We start from the raw sequence: 20,784 nt of genomic DNA, 5'->3' as shown, positions 1-20,784 counted from the left end.
AAGGTTGTGAAAGCGAGGAGGCGGGTGGGGTGTAGAAGAGAACAACCCGGTATTTGGAACCCCAAGCACGTGGCACGCGTGGGATGCTCCGTAAAAGTTAGTTCCCTTCTCCTTACCTTCAAAAGGTCTTGAAGAAAGACTCGTGTCCGAAGGAGTGTGGTGTCACGCGGGAGGGTTTGTCCTGAAGAGAGCCAGTTTAGGGAGAAATGAAAGGGGAGGAATAAAGGACACGCAAAACGCCAGCCCATCTCGTCTGTCTCCGATCAGAAAAAAAGTGTACTCTCCCTCTTTGATTTGTCTTTGTCTGCTATCCCCTAAAATGCACACAGTCGTTAGTGAGATTCTCCCTTTCTTTCACTCTGCTCTCCTTTGGCGAGCTTACCTCTTCATTCCCACCCCTTCAGCTACCGTCGATAACACCGTAATTCCGAAGAGACATCTTGATCTCAAATGTCTCTCTTTGGCTCCAGACTTGGATTTCCAGACCCGCTAATCGCTTACTTCTATCCTGCGGCACTTCGAACTTAATATGGCCAAGACGGAATTCATCCATTTTTCCAAACTCTGCACGGACTCCTCCTGTGCCCCCTGACTCATAGGCACAGCGTTGTAAGCAGCATGTCACAAGGTAAATGCCCTCAGTCCTGTCAGGATTCTACTTTTGAGCTGCATCAATTTTGCTAACTCTCATATACTCAAACAGAGTTTGCTAACTCTCATACACTCAAAGGACACGCCTTTTAAATTTGCAATCTTACCATTCCTGGCCCGCTTAGCCTGCTCTATCTCTGTATCACCCTCTGAAATATTCTATAATTTACCTGTTTATTATGTTTGTTGTGTTATTATTGTTCACTTTTTCTCTTCCCCCATTGGAATGTAAGTTCCAAGAGGACAAATATTATGTTCATTATTTTTCTCTGCGCCCACTCCAATTCTTTCACCTCTAAGCCAAGATTTGACACGGTACTCAATCAGTGTCAAGTACAGTGTAATGTATTCCTTACAAATGTAGGTGTATTTATAAACCACACAATCAGGAAGAACCAGGAAATAATCTTCCTGTACTTGACAGGAAAGTGCTTCCTTCACCCCAGGAAGTGGCAAAATAGAAAAGGTAGTTGACCAGAAAAAAAAAAAAGTCTTAACCCTTGGGTTTAGCTTTGATAATGGTCGAATTTAAAATAGCCTTTCAGATATCTTATTAAATTATCTCTGCTAATATTAATTTATTCAAAGCAGAAAAATCATTAGGTTTCTTAAGGGAGCTGAGGTCTGGTTCCTTTCCTTTGAAAAGATGAGGTTACAGAAAAAAGAGAGAGCCGGTAAGAAATCTGGTATTTCTATAAGCCACCATACATTATCCTAGTCATCAGGGTAGTGGGCAAGCATTGAATTTTGTTTTGTCCACTACAGGCTAAGATACATGCCCCCATTCTCTTCTTTTGAATATCTTACCCATGTGCAGAATGCAAAAGAAACTAGGCTAGTTTCGCATTTTCTAGAAATAAATGGCTAACTCCTATTCAGGGAGTGGGATTTTAATGGTCTCATCTGTAGATTTTAACATGAAGGGAAGCCAAGGTATTCATTCAGAGTCATAGTTACCAAAGATTGTATCATTCAAATAAGTACCTTGGGTCCAGTCACACATTGTTTTCTAGGTTGGAGTTCATTCCAAAGGTGCAAGGTACAGCTAGGGGCAGCACTGTTTTCATGAGTTTTTAGAACAGAAGTCAAACTTCATGTGAAAGAACACTTAAATTCCTAGGTGACCCCAAAAGTGCCTTTAGTTTTCCTAAAGAAACAGTCATTTTCCATATGCACAGAGGATACATGGTGTGGATTTGTTAAAGGCGGGGATAATGATCTCTGAAGCATTTCCAACCCAGATGTTATTTATGAAGGCGCATCACGTCTTCCCAGGATAGTCTGTTGAATAGAGAAAGCACTGCATTCCCAAATTATCTTCAAGTTAATTAATTTGGTTACATGCCACCCAACTAGGTGAGTGACTTCATACATCACTCAGTTGTGCCTCCATTTCCCACACACATTCTCCCTCTTTCCAGCACGCTCTGTCCTTTCCTACCTAGTTCAAAAACCTACTTTCCCTAGGAATACGTTGCTGTTATAGGTATGTGTAAAGGAACATATCTACTGTAGGTACTAAACCTTTCTTCAAACTATTTATACTTATTTCAACCTCCCTGGGTAAGTAATTCTAGAATTTTACTACCTGCTGGGTAGACTAGTATTTTCAACATTTATATTGAAATTGCATCATCTCTTTTTTATTTTTTTACAAAAATGGTGTGTGTTTGTGTAAGAAGTTCAAACAATGAAACCATGTATCCCTCTTAATGTATTAAGTGGCCCCTTGGCATCTGGCGTTTTGAATCTTCGCGTTTTGAATCTCAGTAAATAAGACTGTGGTTACTTGATTCATATCTTTGAAGACTTGTTTACTGAAAGATTTATACTCCTGTGATTAAAAGTATATGCTTTAGAAACAGATGGGGTTTGAATCCTGGCTTCTCCTTTACTATCTGGGAGATTGGGCAAGTTATTTAACTTAACTGTGCCTCAATTTCCTCATCTGTAAAGTGGAGATAATAATAGTACTTACCTGGTAAGATTGTTCTTAGGATTGAGGGAGACAACACATACAAGTTGTTTAGAATAATCCCACTTGGGGTAGGAAGGGTGCTCCTACTGGCTGGCTCAGTCGGTGGAGCATACGACTCTTGATCTCCAGGTTGTGAGTTCGAGCCCTATGTTGGGGGTGGAGATTACTTCAAAAAAATAAAATCTTAAATAAAAAGAATAACCTCACATGGTGAGTACTCAGTAAATATTAGCCATTATCATTCCTGCTGCTGCTTCTGTAGAGTCTTCTAGCAATTTTTCCAGACTAAAGGAGCTCTTTATCCCTTTGGTCTTTCTTAAAACATCAGTAGCTTCTCCCCTTTGTTTATTTTAATTGCTCTTCTCTGGGCCATTTCTAGATCTACTAATATCTCTCTTGGGGTTTCATTACCACATCTGCACAAAGTATCCTAGGTTACTTGTCTGGGGCTAAAATGATTATTTATTTCAAGTAGCCTTGACACTGAAAATGACACCAAAAGTCTAATTTGCTGTTTTAGCACATTGAGCTGATAAGTTCAGGAAGTGAATGTAAAACTCTAGCACTGTACTGTGTCCTAACTAATACTGGGGGCTTTTTGTTGTTGTTATTGTTGTTTGTTTGTTTGTTTTAGAGAGGGAGCGAGAATGTGCAAGCATGCACATGGTGGGGGGGAAGGATGAAGAGGGAAAGGGAGAGAGAATCCCAGGCCAACTTTACTAAGCAGAGGGCCAGACACAGGGCTGAATCTCAGGACCCTAATATCATGACCTGAGCCAAAACCCAGAGTGGGATGTTTAACTGACTGAACCACCCAGGCATCCCGCCAACTGATATTTGTGACCTATTCTTCCTCTCACTTTTTTTTTTTTTTTTTTTTTTAAGCAGGCTCCACACCCAGCATGGAACACAATGCGGGGCCTGAACCCACGACCCTGAGATCAAGACCTGAGCTGAGATCAAGAGTCTGATGCTTAAACAACACTTAACCAACTGAACTACCTAGGTTCCCCCTCCCACTTCTTGAATATAGACATTCCTTATACCACTGCCTTAAAGCTGGGTCTCTTTCTACCTTCTGTTCTTTGGAGAACACATGAACTCCTATAACTTCAATATTGCCTATATAGCTCCCACATCTTTCACTGATCCTGATTTCACGCCTGAATTGCAAACCCTCTACTTGGATATCCCACCAGTCCCTTAAATCCAACCAGTCCAGAGCCAAGCTGTACCTCCTGCCTCCCATTTTTTTTTAAAGATTTTATTTATTTATTTGACAGAGAGAAATCACAAGTAGATGGAGAGGCAGGCAGAGAGAGAGAGAGGGAAGCAGGCTCTCCGCCGAGCAGAGAGCCCGATGCGGGACTCGATCCCAGGACTCTGAGATCATGACCTGAGCCGAGGGCAGCGGCTTAACCCACTGAGCCACCCAGGCGCCCCCTGCCTCCCATTTTTAAAAAAGTTTTATTTATTTATTTTTTGGACAGAGAGAACACAAGCAGGCAGAGAGGCAGGTGGGGCGAGGGGAGCAGGCTTCCCGCTGAGCAGAGAGCCCGATGCGGGGCTCGATCCCAGGACCCTGAGATCATGACCTGAGCCCAAGGCAGAGGTTTAACACTGAGCCACCCCGGCACCCCATGACTCCCATTTTAATGTTATTAACACCCCTACATTTTCAGGTTGCACAGGTTTAAAACTTTGGTGTAGTCTTCTAATTGCTTTTTCTCAAGCATTCCCCATCAGTTTCCATGACAGGTTAGTCCTACCTCTGCATGGGCTGCTGAACCCCACCTCCCTTCTCCCTTTTCCATTCCTACTGCATCCAGTCAGTTAAGGCCTCCTATTCTAACCCCCCTACCTTTTTTTTTTTTAACTTTTCTAACCTCTTAATCAGCCTCCCCTACTACCCATCTATCTGCATTTCATTCATCCCCCTTTCTGCTGCCAAATTAACATCGGGGAAGTTTTGACCAGGGAAATGAATAAGTTAAAAATGTCTGCAGCATAAAGACCTTCCACAGTATGGCCTCAACTTTGCTTTCTGGCCTTTCCCCCATTTCAGGAGCCAGTTAGTTCAGTGTTTATCAAGCATCTCCAGTGAGCCAAGGACTGTGCTAACCACTGGGCTAAACTTATCTCCACTTATCAGTGATCAGGTATTTACTGAGCACTTACTATGTGCCCAGTACTGGAAAGTCCTCTTTCAGTTTAATCCTTGAACTGAGTCTGTGCTCCTAAGAGAATTTAATGTCATCTGCAAACATGGAGATTTCTTTGGCCCTCAGTTAAATTTGAGAGGCATTCACTGATGCTCAGATGTATTACATTTTTTTAAAAAGATTTTATTTATTTGACAGACAGAAAGAGAGAGCACACAAGCAGGGGCGTGGCAGGCAGAGGCAGAAGGAGAAGCAGGCTCCCCGCTAAGCAGGGAGCCTGATCTGGGGCTCGATCCCAGGACCCTGGGATCATGACCTGAGCTGAAGGCAGACAGTAAACTGACTGAGCCATCCAGGGGCCCCTTAGATGTGTTTTATTGAATACCTCTTTGGATTAGACCTTATGCTACATGCTGTCAGTAAAGAAATAAGTAATGCCCGATTCCTACCCTCAGAATATCTATCCATGACCTGCAGAGTAACAAACATGTAAATCAAGCATGACAGTATTTCAGGAGGGCTAAAAGAAAGAGTTGCCCAGTGGGCTGTGGGAGCTCATACAAAGGGCCCCAAACTCAGCCTGAGGGCATGGAAAGCTTAGTGACCTCTCTACTGAGTTTTGTCAGAGGAGCAGAGGTTAGGTGAGGAAAGGGCTGAAGGACATCCGAGCAGAGGGAGCACATGGAAAGGTACATACACGTATGAAACCACGTGAAGCATTCACGAACCCACAGAGTTCAGAATGGCTGAAGCAAATGATATTTGGGGGAGAAGGGTGGGCTATGAGGGGAAGAAACGGTAAGGAATCGGGGCTCAGGGAGCGTCACGGGTCAGGCCAAGGCACCAGAACTGATGACAGTGGGGTCACTGGAGGTTTTGGAGCAGGGCTGTGCTATATATAATCAGATTTGTGCTTCAAAAAGATCCCTCTAGTAGAAGTGTGGGAGGACAGTTGGTAGAGGCCAAGGCAGAAGTCAGCAAACCTTTCCCGTAAGGGACCAGCCAGTAAATAGTTTAGGCTATTTGCAGATTCTACAGTCTATTTGGCAGCTACTTAACTGTGCCTTGTAGTGCAAAAGCCACCACAGACCATTAGTAAACAAATGGGCACAGCCGTGTCCAATAAACCTTTACTGATGGACACTGATATGTGAATTTCACATCATTTTCAAGTGTCACAAAATGTTCTTTTGACTTTTGTACAGCCATTACAAAAAATGTATAAAACATTCCTAGTTTCAGGCCGTACCGAAATGGGTGCAGACTGGATTCCACTGGCTGTACGTTGCTAATCTCTGGACTAGCAGATGGGAGTGTAGAGAATGTAGGCAGCTCTTTGGAGAAGTTCATTTCTGATGGGGAGACAAAACTAATGTAGTAGTGGAGGCAGGTATAGACAGTGGCCCGTTTCTCCAAAGAGATCTGGAAATGGTTTTGGAGAACAGGAAGAGACAGTCGGCCAGTGTTGTAAGAAATGAGTCATGGGGATAAAAGGCACAGCACAGGAAATATAGTCAGGAGTATTGTAATAGTGTCACATGGTGAGAGATGACAGCTACCCTTGCGGTGAACACAGCATAACGTAGAGACTTGTGGAATCACTATGTGGCACTCCTAAAACTGATCATGTGACACTGTATGTCCACTAGACTTCAATTAAAAGAAAGCTAGTGGACAAGGAGCCATTGAAGTTGGTGGAGGGAGATGATGGTTGGAGTAGATCCTGGAAGAGGCAAGTAGGAGGTGATGGAATGCAGAGCACAGATTGCAATGTATGTTTCATAAAGGAAGAGGAAACATATCTTTCACTGAGCTTGGAAGGGAGGAAGAAAGGAGGGGCCCCCACAGGATGGCTAAGTAGGTGGCAGGGTAAGGAAGGTGAGGACAATTTTCTTGAGGATCTTGATTTTCGCACGAAAAAGGAGACAAGGCTCAAATTCCAGGTGATTTATCAGTATGGACATTGAATCAGCCGGGATGAAGGCAGGGCTGGGGCGGGGGATGGATGCTGTGACCCAGATGCCCACATCCTCCGTGAATGTACAGGAGAGACGAGGAAATCATCAGGGGACAAGGAATGGAGAGTGTTAGGGCTTAAAATGAGGGGTGGAGGAACAAGGAGCTTGGAACAACAGTGGGGAAGTGAGCTGAATGGCAACCTCTTCAGGCCACAGGATACAGGGCGGGAGTTGCATGTAGGTATTGTCTGTGTGTAAGCGGGATGGTGACACAGCACCGCCTGAAACAGCCACAGAGCACGTGATGTCCTGAGTGAAATTCAGGTAGCTGCTAAAGGAGGACATCTTGGGGACATCAATGCAGCAACTGGTTTGGGTTGAGCGAGGGGTACATTCTCAGGGGAGCCAAAACTCATGGGGATTGGCCCACTTGGTAGAGTTATTGCCCCGTCAGGATTCCTCCCAGAACTGTGTTATAAAGAGGTGTCTGGGTGGTGGTGGTGGGGGGGGGGTAGCTGCTAGGTCACCGGGGCCTGTGGACAGAAGTAAAGTCTGTTGCTTGAAAATATTTGCTTACTGGTCAGGCAAGCAATCTCTGACTTCGAGTTTTTTTTTTTTTTTTTTTTAATTCCAAACACTCAGAGACTGAAAAATGATTTTGTTCTGAGGCAAAACAACCTGAGAGTAGGTGGTTAGGCCTGAAGAAACAGGTAAATGAATTCGGTGGGTCTTCTGGGGTGATCAAGCTAGGTCTGGGGAGGGGGCAGTGGGGAGACTGGGAAGGATCTTCACCTGGGTTTCTGTGTGCACAGGGCAGTGTGGTTAGGCTGGAGGCAGGGTATAGGGGACAGGCAGGCATGAGATTTCTTGGGAAAGTGCAGATAGTCCCAGGTACTAACAGGAGAAAATGGGCTTCACAACCCCTGGGACAGTTCCTGACCTGCTAGGGACAGAATTTGGAGTTGAACAACCTGTTTTAGGTCTTTTTTTTCCCTTAAGCTCACTATCCTCACAGAACTTAAAGAGATTAAAATGAAGAGCCGGTTAACAGGAGGGAATCCAGAATGGGGTAGCTTGGAGTTACCTGGATGTTATTTGTCTTAGCAAGGGGGTGATATAGCATTTAAGAATCAGGAATTCTAGGCAGAATGATAGGAATTGGATTGATAGTACCATTGATAGTATGCAAAATTTGAGAAGGAATTCATGTTTGTAAGGGAGAATCGAGCTCACTTCAAAGCAGTTCTAGTTTTTGAGCTTGGTAGGTCCTTAAACAGGATGTGATCAGTATCCCACCGCTAGAGGCCTGAAGGAAGAGTGACAGGTCAGGGCTGGGATTTGTAGTGCATTCATGTAGAGGTAGAAATGAAAGTCCAGAGAGAACAAAAAGCCCACACAGACTAAAATGTGATTTGATGACAAGTATGGAGAAAATAGGAAGCCACTGTTCTCCAAGAGGTGAGAACTGTGAATCTCTCCGTTTGGGTATGAGGCGTGGAGAGGCTGAGTAGAGAAAATACTCTTGGAGGAAGAGAGATGAGAGATGGTGTCAAAGGTGACTTCCCAGCTGGGGAAATCTGCATTGTAACAGCAGGAAGAAAGGAGCAAGGAGAGAAGGAGAAATGCACCACATCTCAAAAGATTTCCTCTTTAGGAAGGAGAGGAGTGGTTTGAAGCTTGGGTAAGTTTGAGCACACACTGAATCTTCTTTGCGAGATGAACGAGTGTCTCTGTACAGGTTCCTGATGTGAGAAGATGACGCGGGTGGTTTACATATAAGGAAAACCGAACGTACAGACACACTCATATTCCTTGCCTTTGAGTCAATTCTTTCATGAACTACTACAGTGTTGTTTTTTTCCCAGTGAGGACAGAACAAGGAGAATCCGATTTAAATTACAGAGATGGAGTTCTAGGCGTCCCCCAAGGGGACAGCTTCTTATCCAGTTAAGAGACACTGGGGGACAATATTGAGATGGGTTATGAAAGCTCGATTCCCCTGAGAGCTCTAAGAATAGGACCAAAGTAGACCTAGCCCGATCCGCCTCTGCTTGATTAAGCCGAGCTGAGGTTTCTTTTCCAGAAAGCCGTGGGCTGGATGCGACAGCCTTTCGTTCCCTGGAAGCCCCCGAGCGTGTGTATCCGAGGCTGGGGGGAACCGGTGCGGTGGAGGCCGGAAGGGCAAAGGGATGGGGCCGAACCAGCCGGGAGTGTCGCGTCCCCTTTAAGAGCGGCGGCGGTGGCGGCGGCGCGCGCTCCGACGGCTTCCCTGGGGCCCCGCCTCTTTCCCGTGAGCCCTCGGGGAGTGGTCCGACCGCGGGCGGCTGCGGGTGAGGAGCGGGGCGGGGGGCGGGGGGAGTTATGGCTCGGCGCGGCTGGCTGCGGGCGCCCCTCAGCCGCGGCGGTGGTGGCGGCGGCGGCGGCGGCCGCGGCCCCGGTGCCCCTCGGCTCATGCGGCCGTTCTGGTTGCTCCTCGCAGTGGGCGTCTTTGGCTGGGCCGGGGCTTTGGACAGCGCCGGCGGAGCGGCGAGAGCCATGGATGAGGAGATCGTGTCCGAGAAGCAAGCGGAAGAGAGCCACCGGCAGGACAGCGCCAACCTGCTCATCTTCATCCTGCTGCTCACCCTCACCATTCTCACGATATGGCTCTTCAAGCACCGCCGGGCCCGCTTCCTGCATGAAACCGGCCTGGCTATGATTTATGGCAAGTGCCTCAACCCATGTCCGCTCCCTGGCGCTCCCCCTTTCTCTGCCCGCGGCTGCTTCGCCTCCTCTCCTGGCCCTGCTTGGCCTGTGTTCAGCTTCCCTTCTGATTTCTTTCATTTTCTGCCTCGCTTTCCCTCCCACCCCCGTTTCTCAGCCTCATCCCCCCTTTTTCTGCTATGCCCCCCGTTTCTCTGCCTCACCCCATTTCCTCAGCCTCCCCCCTGTTTTTTCTGCTTCTCACCCCCTTTCCTTGCCCGTCCACACCTTTTTTCCCTCCGACCCCACCCCCTTTTTCTTCCTCGCACCACCCCCCGCCCCCCTCCCCCGCCTCTGCCTACCAAGCTTGGGACCCGGGACTGAGGATGGGAAGGGAGTGGGTGCGGTGTCTCAGATTGGGCTGGGGACTGGGGGAGGGGAAGACAGCGTAGCGATCTATTTCTCTGGGGTGTCAGTTTGTTTAAGGTCCATTGAAGCTGCAGTAGTATCTACCGCTCAGGATCTGGCGTCCTTTTGGAGCCGGCGTCCACCTATACCCATCACCCAGCTCTTGCTACGCCCTGTCCTTTCGAGGTTGAGAATGAAAACGTTACCTCCCTTGTAGCCCAAGTGAAAACCCAAATGCAGAAAAAGCTACCAGGAAGGCTTAGGGTATTTTTAATGACATCCTGCTTTATTGTACTATGCTCGTAATATCTGATTAGGATACGTGTGGTCTACCGTCCTAATCCAGGCATACCGAGGTTAGGACAGGAAAGAGTTAAAGATCTCCCAGCAGTGTGTTGTACTATACGGTGATCAGGACAGTTCAGCCAAACAGTGTTTAGGAACACCACGCATATGCGGTATGGGTGACTGGTGCCGTAAGGTTATTGATGGATCATTGAGTAAATGGTTTCAGTTCTGGTGTCTTAGTGTGCTTTTTGAGGTTTCTTGTTTATGTATTTTTATATTTTGGTCTTAAGGCAAGAAGGGCAAATCAAACCATGGGCTCACAGGCATTTTGGCCTGCTGGGAGGCCTCTTGAGTGGTAAAGATGCATATTGCTGACTGTCTTAATGTGACTGTGAGGGTAGATGGTTGAAGAGATGAGGATGGACAGACAGTCCTTTCTGTGAAGTCCGTGAGTGAAGATTATCTTCATATGAACAGGCTTAAACTGATGATCTTGCTGAGCTTTGTTTCCCAGACTAGCAAATAGGTAGAAGCAGCCTTGGCACAAAAGAGACATTTCTCCACGACCCCCCTCCCCAGCCCTTCCCAGTAAATACATATGCTCTGGAACGAGCATATGTGCATCTCAAGAGTGGCAAAACAAGGTAGTTGTGTGCATCAGGAAAATACATGAAATCAGACTTATTTTTCATCTGCAAGGTAATATGATTCTAAGCCTGTGTGCAAATATCTCTGCTCCGTAGGATTCTTAGTTTCTAGACATATTGGGTAGTTTTCCTACTTCATATTTTTTTGCATTTTACTTGCAGTGCCCCTTAAGCCACACCTCTCTCTATATATAATTTCTCTGTATAACAACGTATGATTTGTATTTGCTATACTGAATGAACATTTGCTAGTTAGCCAACTATGTATTAGGCACAGAAAATACAAATAAATAGAAGAGCCCCTCCTTCAAGGCGCTTAGCTTCCTTGGGTAGACAGGTCACATAAAGAAAATAATGGCGTCTAGGGACACCTGGGTGGCTCAGTCGGTTAAGCCACTGCCTTTGGCTCTGGTCATGGTCCTGGGGTCCTGGGATCGAGTCCTGCTTGGGGCTCCTTGCTCGGCAGGGAGCCTGCTTCTGTCTCCACCTCTGCCTGCCACTCTGCCTGCTTGTGCGTCCTCTCTCTCTGACAAATAAACGAGTAAAATCTTTAAAAAAAAAAAAAAGAAAAGAAAAGAATGGCATCTTAAATTCCGTTAATTGCCAAATGAGTATTATGGTGTTAAAATAAGGAGCAGATCATAGAAGCCTCTTTGCTCCATATGGGGAGAGTATGATGTAGTGGTTAAAGGTGCAGGGCTTTAAACCAGAGGTCCACAATTTTTTTGTGTCAAGGGCCAGAGTATAAATATTGTTGACTTTGTGGGTCACATATGTCTCTGTTGCATTTTCTTCTTTTTTTTTTCCTTTTAAGAAAGCTAAAGAACATTAAAACTGTTCTTAGCTCTTGGGCCACACAAAAACAAAACCTCACTGTGGTTTGCCAACTCCTGCTTTAGAGTCAGTCCAGGGTTCCTGTCCCACTGTGCTAATTGTTCTATGTGATCTTAGGCAAGTCCCTTACCCTCTTACACTGTCACCTGTAAATTGGGGGAAATGACAGGAGGGTTGTTGTGAGGAAGAAATGTTTTTAGCTTAGTACCTGACCCCTAAGTAAATGTTTAATAAATGATAGCTTTGATACTATTATTATTGCTATTATTCTGCATTTTCTCAGGTCAGGCTCAAAGCATTTCCTTTAATTCATTAGTCTTATAAGTTGAGAGGCAAACACAGGTTTTTTTAGTATCAAATACAAACTTAGAATTGCCCTGTAAATATTTGCTCCTTGGTAGTTGATGTCATTAACTTCCTCTAACTCTTGAGCTAAATTGGAAAGTGGGATTACTGACTACATTTCCTGACATTTCTGGTAGTAAAAGGTTATGGAGTAGCTTAGTGTTAGTATTTTGTGAAGGAAAAACAAGGGTGTCTCTTGTGGAATATCAAGTGGAAAGGTGTTATCTGGGAGTCAGACCTGGGCTTGATTTGCCACGACTTGGCATTCTTTAGCCTGTTCCATTTTCTCAGTATGGCATTGGGGGCTGTGGATAAACAGCCTCCTGACTAACTCCCAAGTCCAGTTTGAGAATAGATGGGATTGGGTCAAAGTATTTTCAGTGCCATAGAAACCGATATTTTCTAATCCTAATTACTGTCTGCCATTTACCTTTTCTTTGACTCTTAGACCATCATAGCTGTTAATATATTAACTTAAGACCTGTATTTTTCTGCTTGACTTTCGGATGAAAATGTTCCTTACTCTGCAACTGTCCAGCCCTCCACGATTCAGCCCACCAATGATTTTACTTCTGTGATGTCAGTTTAGCTACCTAAATCCTGGAAGAATACTATTTAAAATAAGCCTCTCCTTTATCTTTTTGAGAATCAAGAGTAAAAAAAGAAAAGATTAAATTGTGATCAGTTTCTAGATTGTAATATAGCCTAATTGCTCCAGTTACGAACACAATGTGAAAGCACCCAAGGGTTCTGTTCACTGGGCTAGCTTGCTTAAGAAGCTTAAAAGTGAGTCACCATTAGTAAAAATTGTCAGGGTAGCTAATTGAGTCTGAAAAGTGATCACTCGCTGTAGTGTGTTTACAGATGCTATAGAAAGCAAGAGACAGGAAAGAAATATTTTGCCTGAAACTTCCAGCATCCAGAGTCCTATGCTTAACTGACATGATTCATCAATAAATATTATTGTCTTTGACATATGAGATATGATGGGAAATACAGATATGAGTCATCTTCCCTGCCCACAAAGCACTTAGGATCTAGTGCCTTAACAGATAGTGTTCATTGAGCATTCTAATGTGTTCATTTAAACCCCCTAACAACCTTGTGTGATGGGTACTATTATCTCTCCCATTTTACATATAAGAAAATTGGAGCAGAGAGAGGTTAAATGACCTGCCTGAAGTCACATAATTTGTAAGCATTGAGCCAGGATTCAGACCCAGTCATCTGGCTCAGAAGCCCCATTTTCTTACCCCCTAACCTTATTGCCTTATATTGAAGTGTTAAAACTTAAGTATAAAGATAAACAGTTAGTGTTACCATCACGACATATAAGGAAACTGAGGTTCAAGGAGGGTTTATCGACCCTAAGATCACAGAATAGAACTTGATGGAGCCAGAATTCATGCTTCTGACTTTCAGACTTGTGCTTTTCCTCCTACATCTTGCTGTACTAAATTTCATAAGATCATATATGTAGAGAAATAATACTTAGATTGTAGGGGTTTTGAAGGTAGATTGTGAGGGAAGGCTGTGAGGGAGTAGAGACCTTAACCACTGGAGCAGTTCATTGTGATGTGAGATGTTTAGAAAATTGGAAACTATGGACTCTGAGAAACAAACTGAGGGTTTTAGAGGGAAGGGGTGAGGGGATGGGTGAGCCTGGTGGTGGGTATTAAGGAGGGCATGGATTGCATGGAGCACATAAACAATGAATTTTGGAACACTGCATCAAAAACTAATGATGTATTTTATGGTGACTAACATAACACAATAAAAATTTTAAAATAAATAAATAAGAAAATTAGAGAGGCTTAGGATGCCTTGTGGGAGCTCAGTCTGTTAAGCGTCCGACTCTTGATCTCACCTCAGGTCTAGATCTCAGTCAGAATCATGAGTTCAAGCCCTATGTTGGGCTCTATGCCAGCATGGGATGTACCTAAAAAAATAAAGGAACTTAAGAGAAGCTTTGGAGATAGAAAAACCAGATTCAGTGCTGGTTTTGTCACTTAATGCCAAATACTGGTGGCTAAGTCATTTATCCCCATTTTAGAGATACGGAAACGGTGACTGAGAGGTTTATAATAGTATCTACTACATGAGGTTATGAGGGTCAGATAATACATGCAGAAAGAATTAAGATGGGGATTGATTAGTTCAAGATGCTAAGTGAGAGAATTCCCTCTGAAAAGAGGTTGATCTTTCCCCAGAGTGGGGCTAAAGAGAAACGAGCTGGTGTCGACATGGAGAGGCTTGGAATTGAGACAGCTTACATCAGATGGCCTGTGGCTTCTCCAAAAAGGATATAGTGAGATTGAAGATGTGAGAAGGAGGATAAAGGTTGGAGGAGCTGCTGCAGAGAATGTGCTAGGAGACAAAAAGTTGAATAAACACATGAAAAACTAACCAGAGGTCAGCAAAGACCTTGCCTTTTTTGGTTGTCTTGAAGTCGAATTAGCTTTTTTTTTTTTAAGATTTTATTTATTCATTTGACAGAGAGATCACAAGTAGGTGGAGAGACAGGCAGAGAGAGAGAGGAGGAAGCAGGCTCCCTGCTGAGCAGAGAGCCCGATGTGGGGCTCGATCCCAGGACCCCAGGATCATGACCTGAGCCGAAGGCAGAGGCTTTAACCCACTGAGCCACCCAGGTGCCCCTGAATTAGCTTCTAAAACAAAATCTAACAGCATTCTTCAAGAAGTAGACAAAATGTTATATAATAAATACACGCACATACATATGTGTATATAAATCTCTGTGTACAAACATACACATGTTAATTTGTAGAAATTTTATCAATTTTGACCACATTTGATATCCCAGCAATATTCCTTCCATATTTTGACTATCAGAGTCTTTTAGTGTCATAGCCTGGGAGAATGGGCTGAGACCCATAGAAAACCAACTTCCATTGACTGTGAGCCCCATACAGTGTTGGGACCCTCAATGATACACTGAGTTCTTTATCCCTGGGAGGAGGTCCAGCACATGAGGGTCAGGAATGTGTAGGAAGAGGTGGGACCATTCTGTTTTGTGAAGGATATCTCTTTGAGATTGTATTCTTTGTTGCCTGTTAGTGGTAATTTTACATTTCATGATATCAATATTTTTTTGTGCCTCTGTCTGTGTAGGAGGCTGGAAGTTTCCGCCTTATCCCCGTAACAAAGCACTCTTTTTGTGTACTTCTCTTCACTGAGAATTGCTCTAACTCTCTGATTACAATTTGACCTTTCACAGAACCCAAATTAACTTGAACTATCAACTTTATTCAGAGAAATTCCAATTTTTCAGATGTCTGATGCTGTAATAAAAAGCATGTCAGTTTTTTCCAACCTAAGTAATTATTCTCCTTGCTGAAGTTTTAACTGCCAAAGTGTGTGTTCCAAATTTGTCCAAGTGCTGAGCCCTCCTCAGGGCACGCAGTGACATTTCAGCTTTGAATCGGAGTGCAAAACTGGTGGATACCATTCCTTCCACAGTTGGCCTTAAGGACATGGACAGAATTTGTGCTGCTGCTATCATTATTTGTAGTAGCTTAGCTATGATATTGGCACAGAAATATAAGGGGGGGTATGACTTTTACTGAGCCTTTTGATTAGGAGGCCTTACAGGATAGTAGAGAAAAGAGCTCTTTCTGTATCATGTAGGCAGGGTGACTATGGATCTATAGCCTTTGCTCATCGAGGTTGTCCTTATCAAACCCAACTCATACCCAACCATCCCTTTCTTATTTTGTATTCTAGAGGTTAGCTACCCTCACAGTGTATCTTTCATTTTTTATAAATAAATGTTTACTTCTTCACTAATTTCTTCCACCTCCCACACCCCACCTCTGGCAACCACCAGTCTCTTCTCTGTATCTATGAGCTTGGTGTTTTGTTTTTAGATTCCACATATAAGAGGGATCATAAGGTATTTGTCTTTCTCTGTATGACTTATTTCACTTAGCCTAATGCCTTCAAGATCCAGCCATATTATTGCAAGTGGCAAGATTTCATTTTTTATGACAGAATAATATTCCATTATGTATATACACCACATTTTCTTCATTCATCCATCCATGGATGTTTGAATGGCTTGGCTATTATAGATGATGTGGCAGTGAAATTTGTGGGTACATATATCTTTTTGAGTTAGTGTTTTTGTTTACTTCAGGTAAATACTCAAAAATGGAATTGCTAGACCATATATGGTGGGTTTTTAACAATTTTTTCAAGGAACCTCCATGCTGTTTTTCATAATGGCTGCAACAGTTTGCATTCCCACCAATAATGCACAAAGGTTCTCTTCTCCACAGCCTCGCCAACACTTGTTCTTTCTTGTCTTTTTGATCTTAGCCATTCTGACAGGTGTGAGGTGATCTCATCATGGTTTTAATTTGTATTTCCCTGATGCTTAATGATGTTGAGCATCTTTTCATGTACCTACTGGCCATCTCTATGTCTTCTTTTTTTTTATTTTTTTAAAGATTTTATTTATTTATTTCACAGAGAGAGAGAGATCACCAGTAGGCAGAGAGAAAGAGGGAAGCAGGCTCCTTGCTGAGCAGAGAGCCCAGTGCAGGTCTCGATCCCAGGACCCTGAGACCATGACCTGAGCCAAAGGCAGAGGCTTAACCCTCTGAGCCACACAGGCACTCTATGTCTTCTTTGGAAAAATGTCTGTTCAGGTCTTCTGGCCATTTTTTAATCACATTCTTTTTTTTTTTTTTTTTTGCTATTGACTTATGTGTATTTTGGATATTTTTTGTCCTTATCATATATATATATATATTTGGGGGGGTGGAATATTAGTCCCTTAGCAGATTTTTGACTTGCAAATATTTTCCTCTTTCATTTATTTTCTTTTTTCTTTATTTTTTAAAAGATTTTATTCATTTATTTGACAGAGAGAGAGCAATCACAGGTAGGCAGAGAGGAAGGGGGGAAGCAGGCTTCCTGCTGAGCAGTGATCCCAGGACCCTGAGACCATGACCTGAGCCGAAGGCAGAGGCTTAACCCACTGAGCCACCCAGGCACCCCTTTCATTTATTTTCAATCTAGAACTTTGTTAAAAACTTTCTAAAAATTTGAGGTCATCATACTGTTTAGCAGTTACTCATTTCTGCTCACTTAAAAAATGTTTGACTGTAAGTTGCCTGAAGGAATCCCTCATCTCTGCACCCTCCCCACTTGCCACATTTGTCCCCCTCCCGCATTTGTCACTTCCCATTCTGGCCTGGCTTCTGCCCCCACTGCTCCACTGGAACGGCCCTTACCAAGCTCACTTGTGAGCTCCTCGTTCCCAAACCCAATGGACCATTCTTAATACCTCTCTTCCTTGACTTGGCTGCAGCATTAGCTAGTTTTCATCAATTCCTCCTCTTCTCTTCCTGTTCCTGTTACTTTTCCTCCTTCCACTCCTTCATCAGCTCCTCCTCCTCTACCAGCTCCTTCACATTGGCTGTTAAATGTTGGGATAAAATCCGGGCATATATCCATAGTCCTCTTCCCATTGTATTTGCTCCCCAGGTAATCTCAAAGGCACCTGACTTCAGCCATCTCCACTTGAGACCCCCTACTTCCTTGAGCTCCAGACCCCACACACTCAACTGTGCATGTTGTCACAGGTACATCAAACTAAACAGGTCTGAAACAGAACTGTATGTTTTCCCTCGTGAACCTGTTCCCTTTCTCACCGAATGGCCCTGCTACCTATCTGGTTGCTCAGGCCAGCTTACCCACATAGTTGCCAAGTCATTTTGGCTCCTCTTAGTCTTTCTCCCAGTCTCCCTTCCTCCTGGTCTACTCAGTCACTGATTCTTGGAAAAATTCATTACCTTCTAAAAATCTGTCTCCATCCCTTTCTCTGTCCTCTTAGATGAAGCTCTAAGCTTAGTGCCTGAAAGACTGCAGTGGCCTTCTATCTGGCCCTTTCAAACCACTGTGGTCTAAAGCAACCAGTCTTTCTAAAATAGAAACCTGATGTCAAGCCCCTGTTTATTTATAACCCTTCTATGACTTCCCTTTGCTTTCGAGATAAAGTCTAAACTCCCTTCCCCAGCTTGCAAGGTCTTTTATGACTCAGCTCCTGCCGATCTTTCACACTCAACTCTGTCACTTTATAACCCAGCCATACTGAACTATGTGTGATTCCCTGAATGGGCTATGTTCTCTCTTCCATGACTGGATGTGTCCTACTGTACCTCCTACATGGAAAACCTCTTCTTTTACTTTGTTTCCTTGCTTAGGTGACACCTCTAGAAAGACTTCCCCACCATCCCACTCCCCCCACATCCCACTTCCCCTGGCTTGGTTAGGTACCGCTTTCTTCTGTTTTTTTTAACACCTCGTGTGTGTGTGTGTGTGTGTGTGTATGTGTACACCATACTGTAATTGTTTATTAAGTCTTCTTTCACTAACTATGCTGAGAGCTCCTTGAAGGAAGGACATTGTTTTCATCTCTGAACCCTGGGGGCCTACTCAGCATAGTACTCTAATCACATATATTAAGAGAGTGGCTGGCGGGTTAGTGTGAAAGGAAACAGGGAGGTCAGGTGTAACTGATAGTGGTGTGCGGTACATCTTGGAGTTAAGGGAAGTTCCAGAAGTTTGAGTTCAGTTTGCAGTTGAAATACAGCTATACCGTGGAATATTATTTGACCATGAAAAGGAGTGATGTCTAATACATGCTACAACAGGGATAAACCTTCAAAACAGGATGCCAAGTGAACAAAAGCCAAACATGAAAATTCATATTGTAGGATTCTGTTTATATGAAATGTCCAAAGTAGGCAAACCTATACATAAAGAAAACAGATTAGTGGTTGCCAGGGGCTGGAGTTTGGGGGGGCGGGGGGGAGTGGCTGCTAATAGATATGGGGTTTCTTTTTGGAGCAATGAAAATGTTTTAAAATTAGATAGTGGTGATCAATATATGACTTTGTGACTATACTAAAAGCTACTGAATTGTGTGGTTCAAAGGGTAAACTTTATGGTATGTGAATTACATCTCCATAAAGCCATTATCAGTTTGATCAATATAGGTGTTAGTACCTAGAACATGGTGCACATCTGAATATCAGTATGATGGTCCAAGTATAATTCTAGCAATACGCTGATGTCATAGTGCTGGACTGAGGACTTCTTTTCCATGTTTTGATTTTGAAGCACATATTTTTATTTATTTTATTTTCATATATTTTTAACTTTTTAAAGATTCTACTTATTTATTTGCCAGACAGAGAGAAAGAGAGCACAGAGAGAGAGCACAGAGAGCACAGACAGAAAGAGAAGCAGGGAGAGGGAGAAGCAGGCTCCTCGCTGAGCAAGGAGCCCAATGCAGGACTTGGGGATCATGACCTGAGCCAAAGGCAGACACCCAACCAACTAAGCCACCAGGTGTCCCAAAGCACATATTTTTCAATTAAAATATGAGCTTTTAGTGGTAGAAGAGCTCAGTTGCTCTTCAAATGCTATTGACATTCCAGTTTGTTAAACGTGTATTATTTGGCTAGCCAGATGCTGTAAGAATAGTTTGGGAAGTGTTGTGTGTTTAACAGTCTTGTGAACTGATGGATGGAGGTGGAGGTGGTAAACACATTTCTAACAGGATTATGCTGTCAGGTTGGGACACCTTGGAGCATATTCTGTGTGCAGATAATTTGAAGGTATTTTTTATTTTGTTACATTCCTAATTACCCATTTATATCTTGATCTAGAGATGCAGTGATATATGTTTGTACCCTAGGGAATGTTTTTTCCTCTTGTTCCACTGGATTATATGAATATTAGACTCTTAGATTTGCAAATTTAATACTACTTTAAAATGTAACTGCATTCGGTTTGGAAGTTGGTTCTGAACCACACAGAGGACTATCATAAGAGTTTTTTTGGTTTTTTAAGATTTTATTTATTTATTTGACTGACAGAGATCACCAGTAGACAGAGAGGCAGGCAGAGAGAGAGAGGGGAGGAAACAGGCTCCCCGTGGAGCAGAGAGCCCGATGTGGGGCTCGATCCCAGGACCCTGAGATCATGACCTGAGCTGAAGGCAGAGGCTTTAACCCACTGAGCCACCCAGGTGCCCCTATCATAAGAGTTTTTCTGTTAACAATCCAAAGGTATGTATGGGGTATAAAAGAAGTAGTCTTTGTCCAGAAGAAGAGCTTATATGGTTCTTTTATTATTTCCAGGTCTTTTGGTGGGCCTTGTGCTTCGATACGGCATTCATGTTCCAAGTGATGTAAATAATGTGACCCTAAGCTGTGAAGTGCAGTCAAGCCCAACTACCTTATTGGTAAATGTTAGTGGAAAATTTTATGAATATACACTTAAAGGAGAAATTAGTTCACATGAACTCAATAACGTTCAAGATAATGAAATGCTTAGAAAGGTAAGTTCTTCATTAAAGGGAATATTTGGATTTTTTTAAAAGTGTATAACTAGTAGCAAAGGAAAGGAAGCCAATAGTGAATTTTTAATGATGTTGAAAATCAGTCTCTTAAAATGGAGAGAAATCTCAATTTGTGTGTGATATAATACGAAGGAAATAGACATCTGTACACTTCATTTTCTGATCGAGGCCAAGTACTATAATCCTTTTTGTTTCATTCTGTGATGTTTATAATTGTAATAAATGGTGACTAGTATTGACTCAAGCAGAATTTATAAGCATTTCTTTCAATTAGCAGATGGTCCTTAGAATTTTATGGTACTTCAGCACGTTGAGTTTATTTGATAATACCTAAAATATTCCATTAATATTTCCATTAATATTCCATTAAAATAAAATTAATATTATTTCTTCCTTGTTTTGACTGTGTTCTATATGGAGGACAATTTAATCTTTCCTT

The 20,784-nt window shown here is 43.3% G+C and overlaps 1 protein-coding gene and 1 long non-coding RNA gene across 6 annotated transcripts in view; both read left to right on the top strand.

Moving 5' to 3' along the window:
• The first annotated feature begins 105 nt into the window (after positions 1-105).
• LOC123388469 lies at positions 106-3,687 on the top strand. Its single transcript, XR_006602985.1, has 2 exons — positions 106-628; positions 3,518-3,687. It is a non-coding gene; the product is annotated as an uncharacterized LOC123388469 (long non-coding RNA).
• A 4,664-nt stretch (positions 3,688-8,351) lies between these two features.
• SLC9A6 (solute carrier family 9 member A6) overlaps positions 8,352-20,784 on the top strand; it is a 52,663-nt gene continuing 40,230 nt past the window's right edge. For 2 of the 5 annotated variants that reach the window (XM_045068026.1, XM_045068025.1), the window contains exons 1-3: positions 8,983-9,079; positions 9,229-9,453; positions 20,125-20,324. In XM_045068026.1, the coding sequence (XP_044923961.1) occupies positions 9,285-9,453; positions 20,125-20,324 (369 nt within the window). In that variant the 5' untranslated portion in view covers positions 8,983-9,079; positions 9,229-9,284. Of the gene's footprint in view, positions 8,431-8,982; positions 9,080-9,106; positions 9,454-20,124; positions 20,325-20,784 lie in introns of those variants that run through there. The other 3 variants (XM_004773676.2, XM_045068027.1, XM_045068028.1) reach the window with 2 other exon arrangements.

Source organism: Mustela putorius, unplaced genomic scaffold (assembly GCF_011764305.1).
Source record: "Mustela putorius furo isolate JIRA1106 unplaced genomic scaffold, ASM1176430v1.1 tig00003899_pilon_pilon_pilon, whole genome shotgun sequence".
Lineage (NCBI taxonomy): Eukaryota > Metazoa > Chordata > Mammalia > Carnivora > Mustelidae > Mustela > Mustela putorius.
The sequence above is the reverse complement of the archived record's forward strand: the minus strand, read 5'-3'. Positions and strand labels throughout refer to the sequence as shown.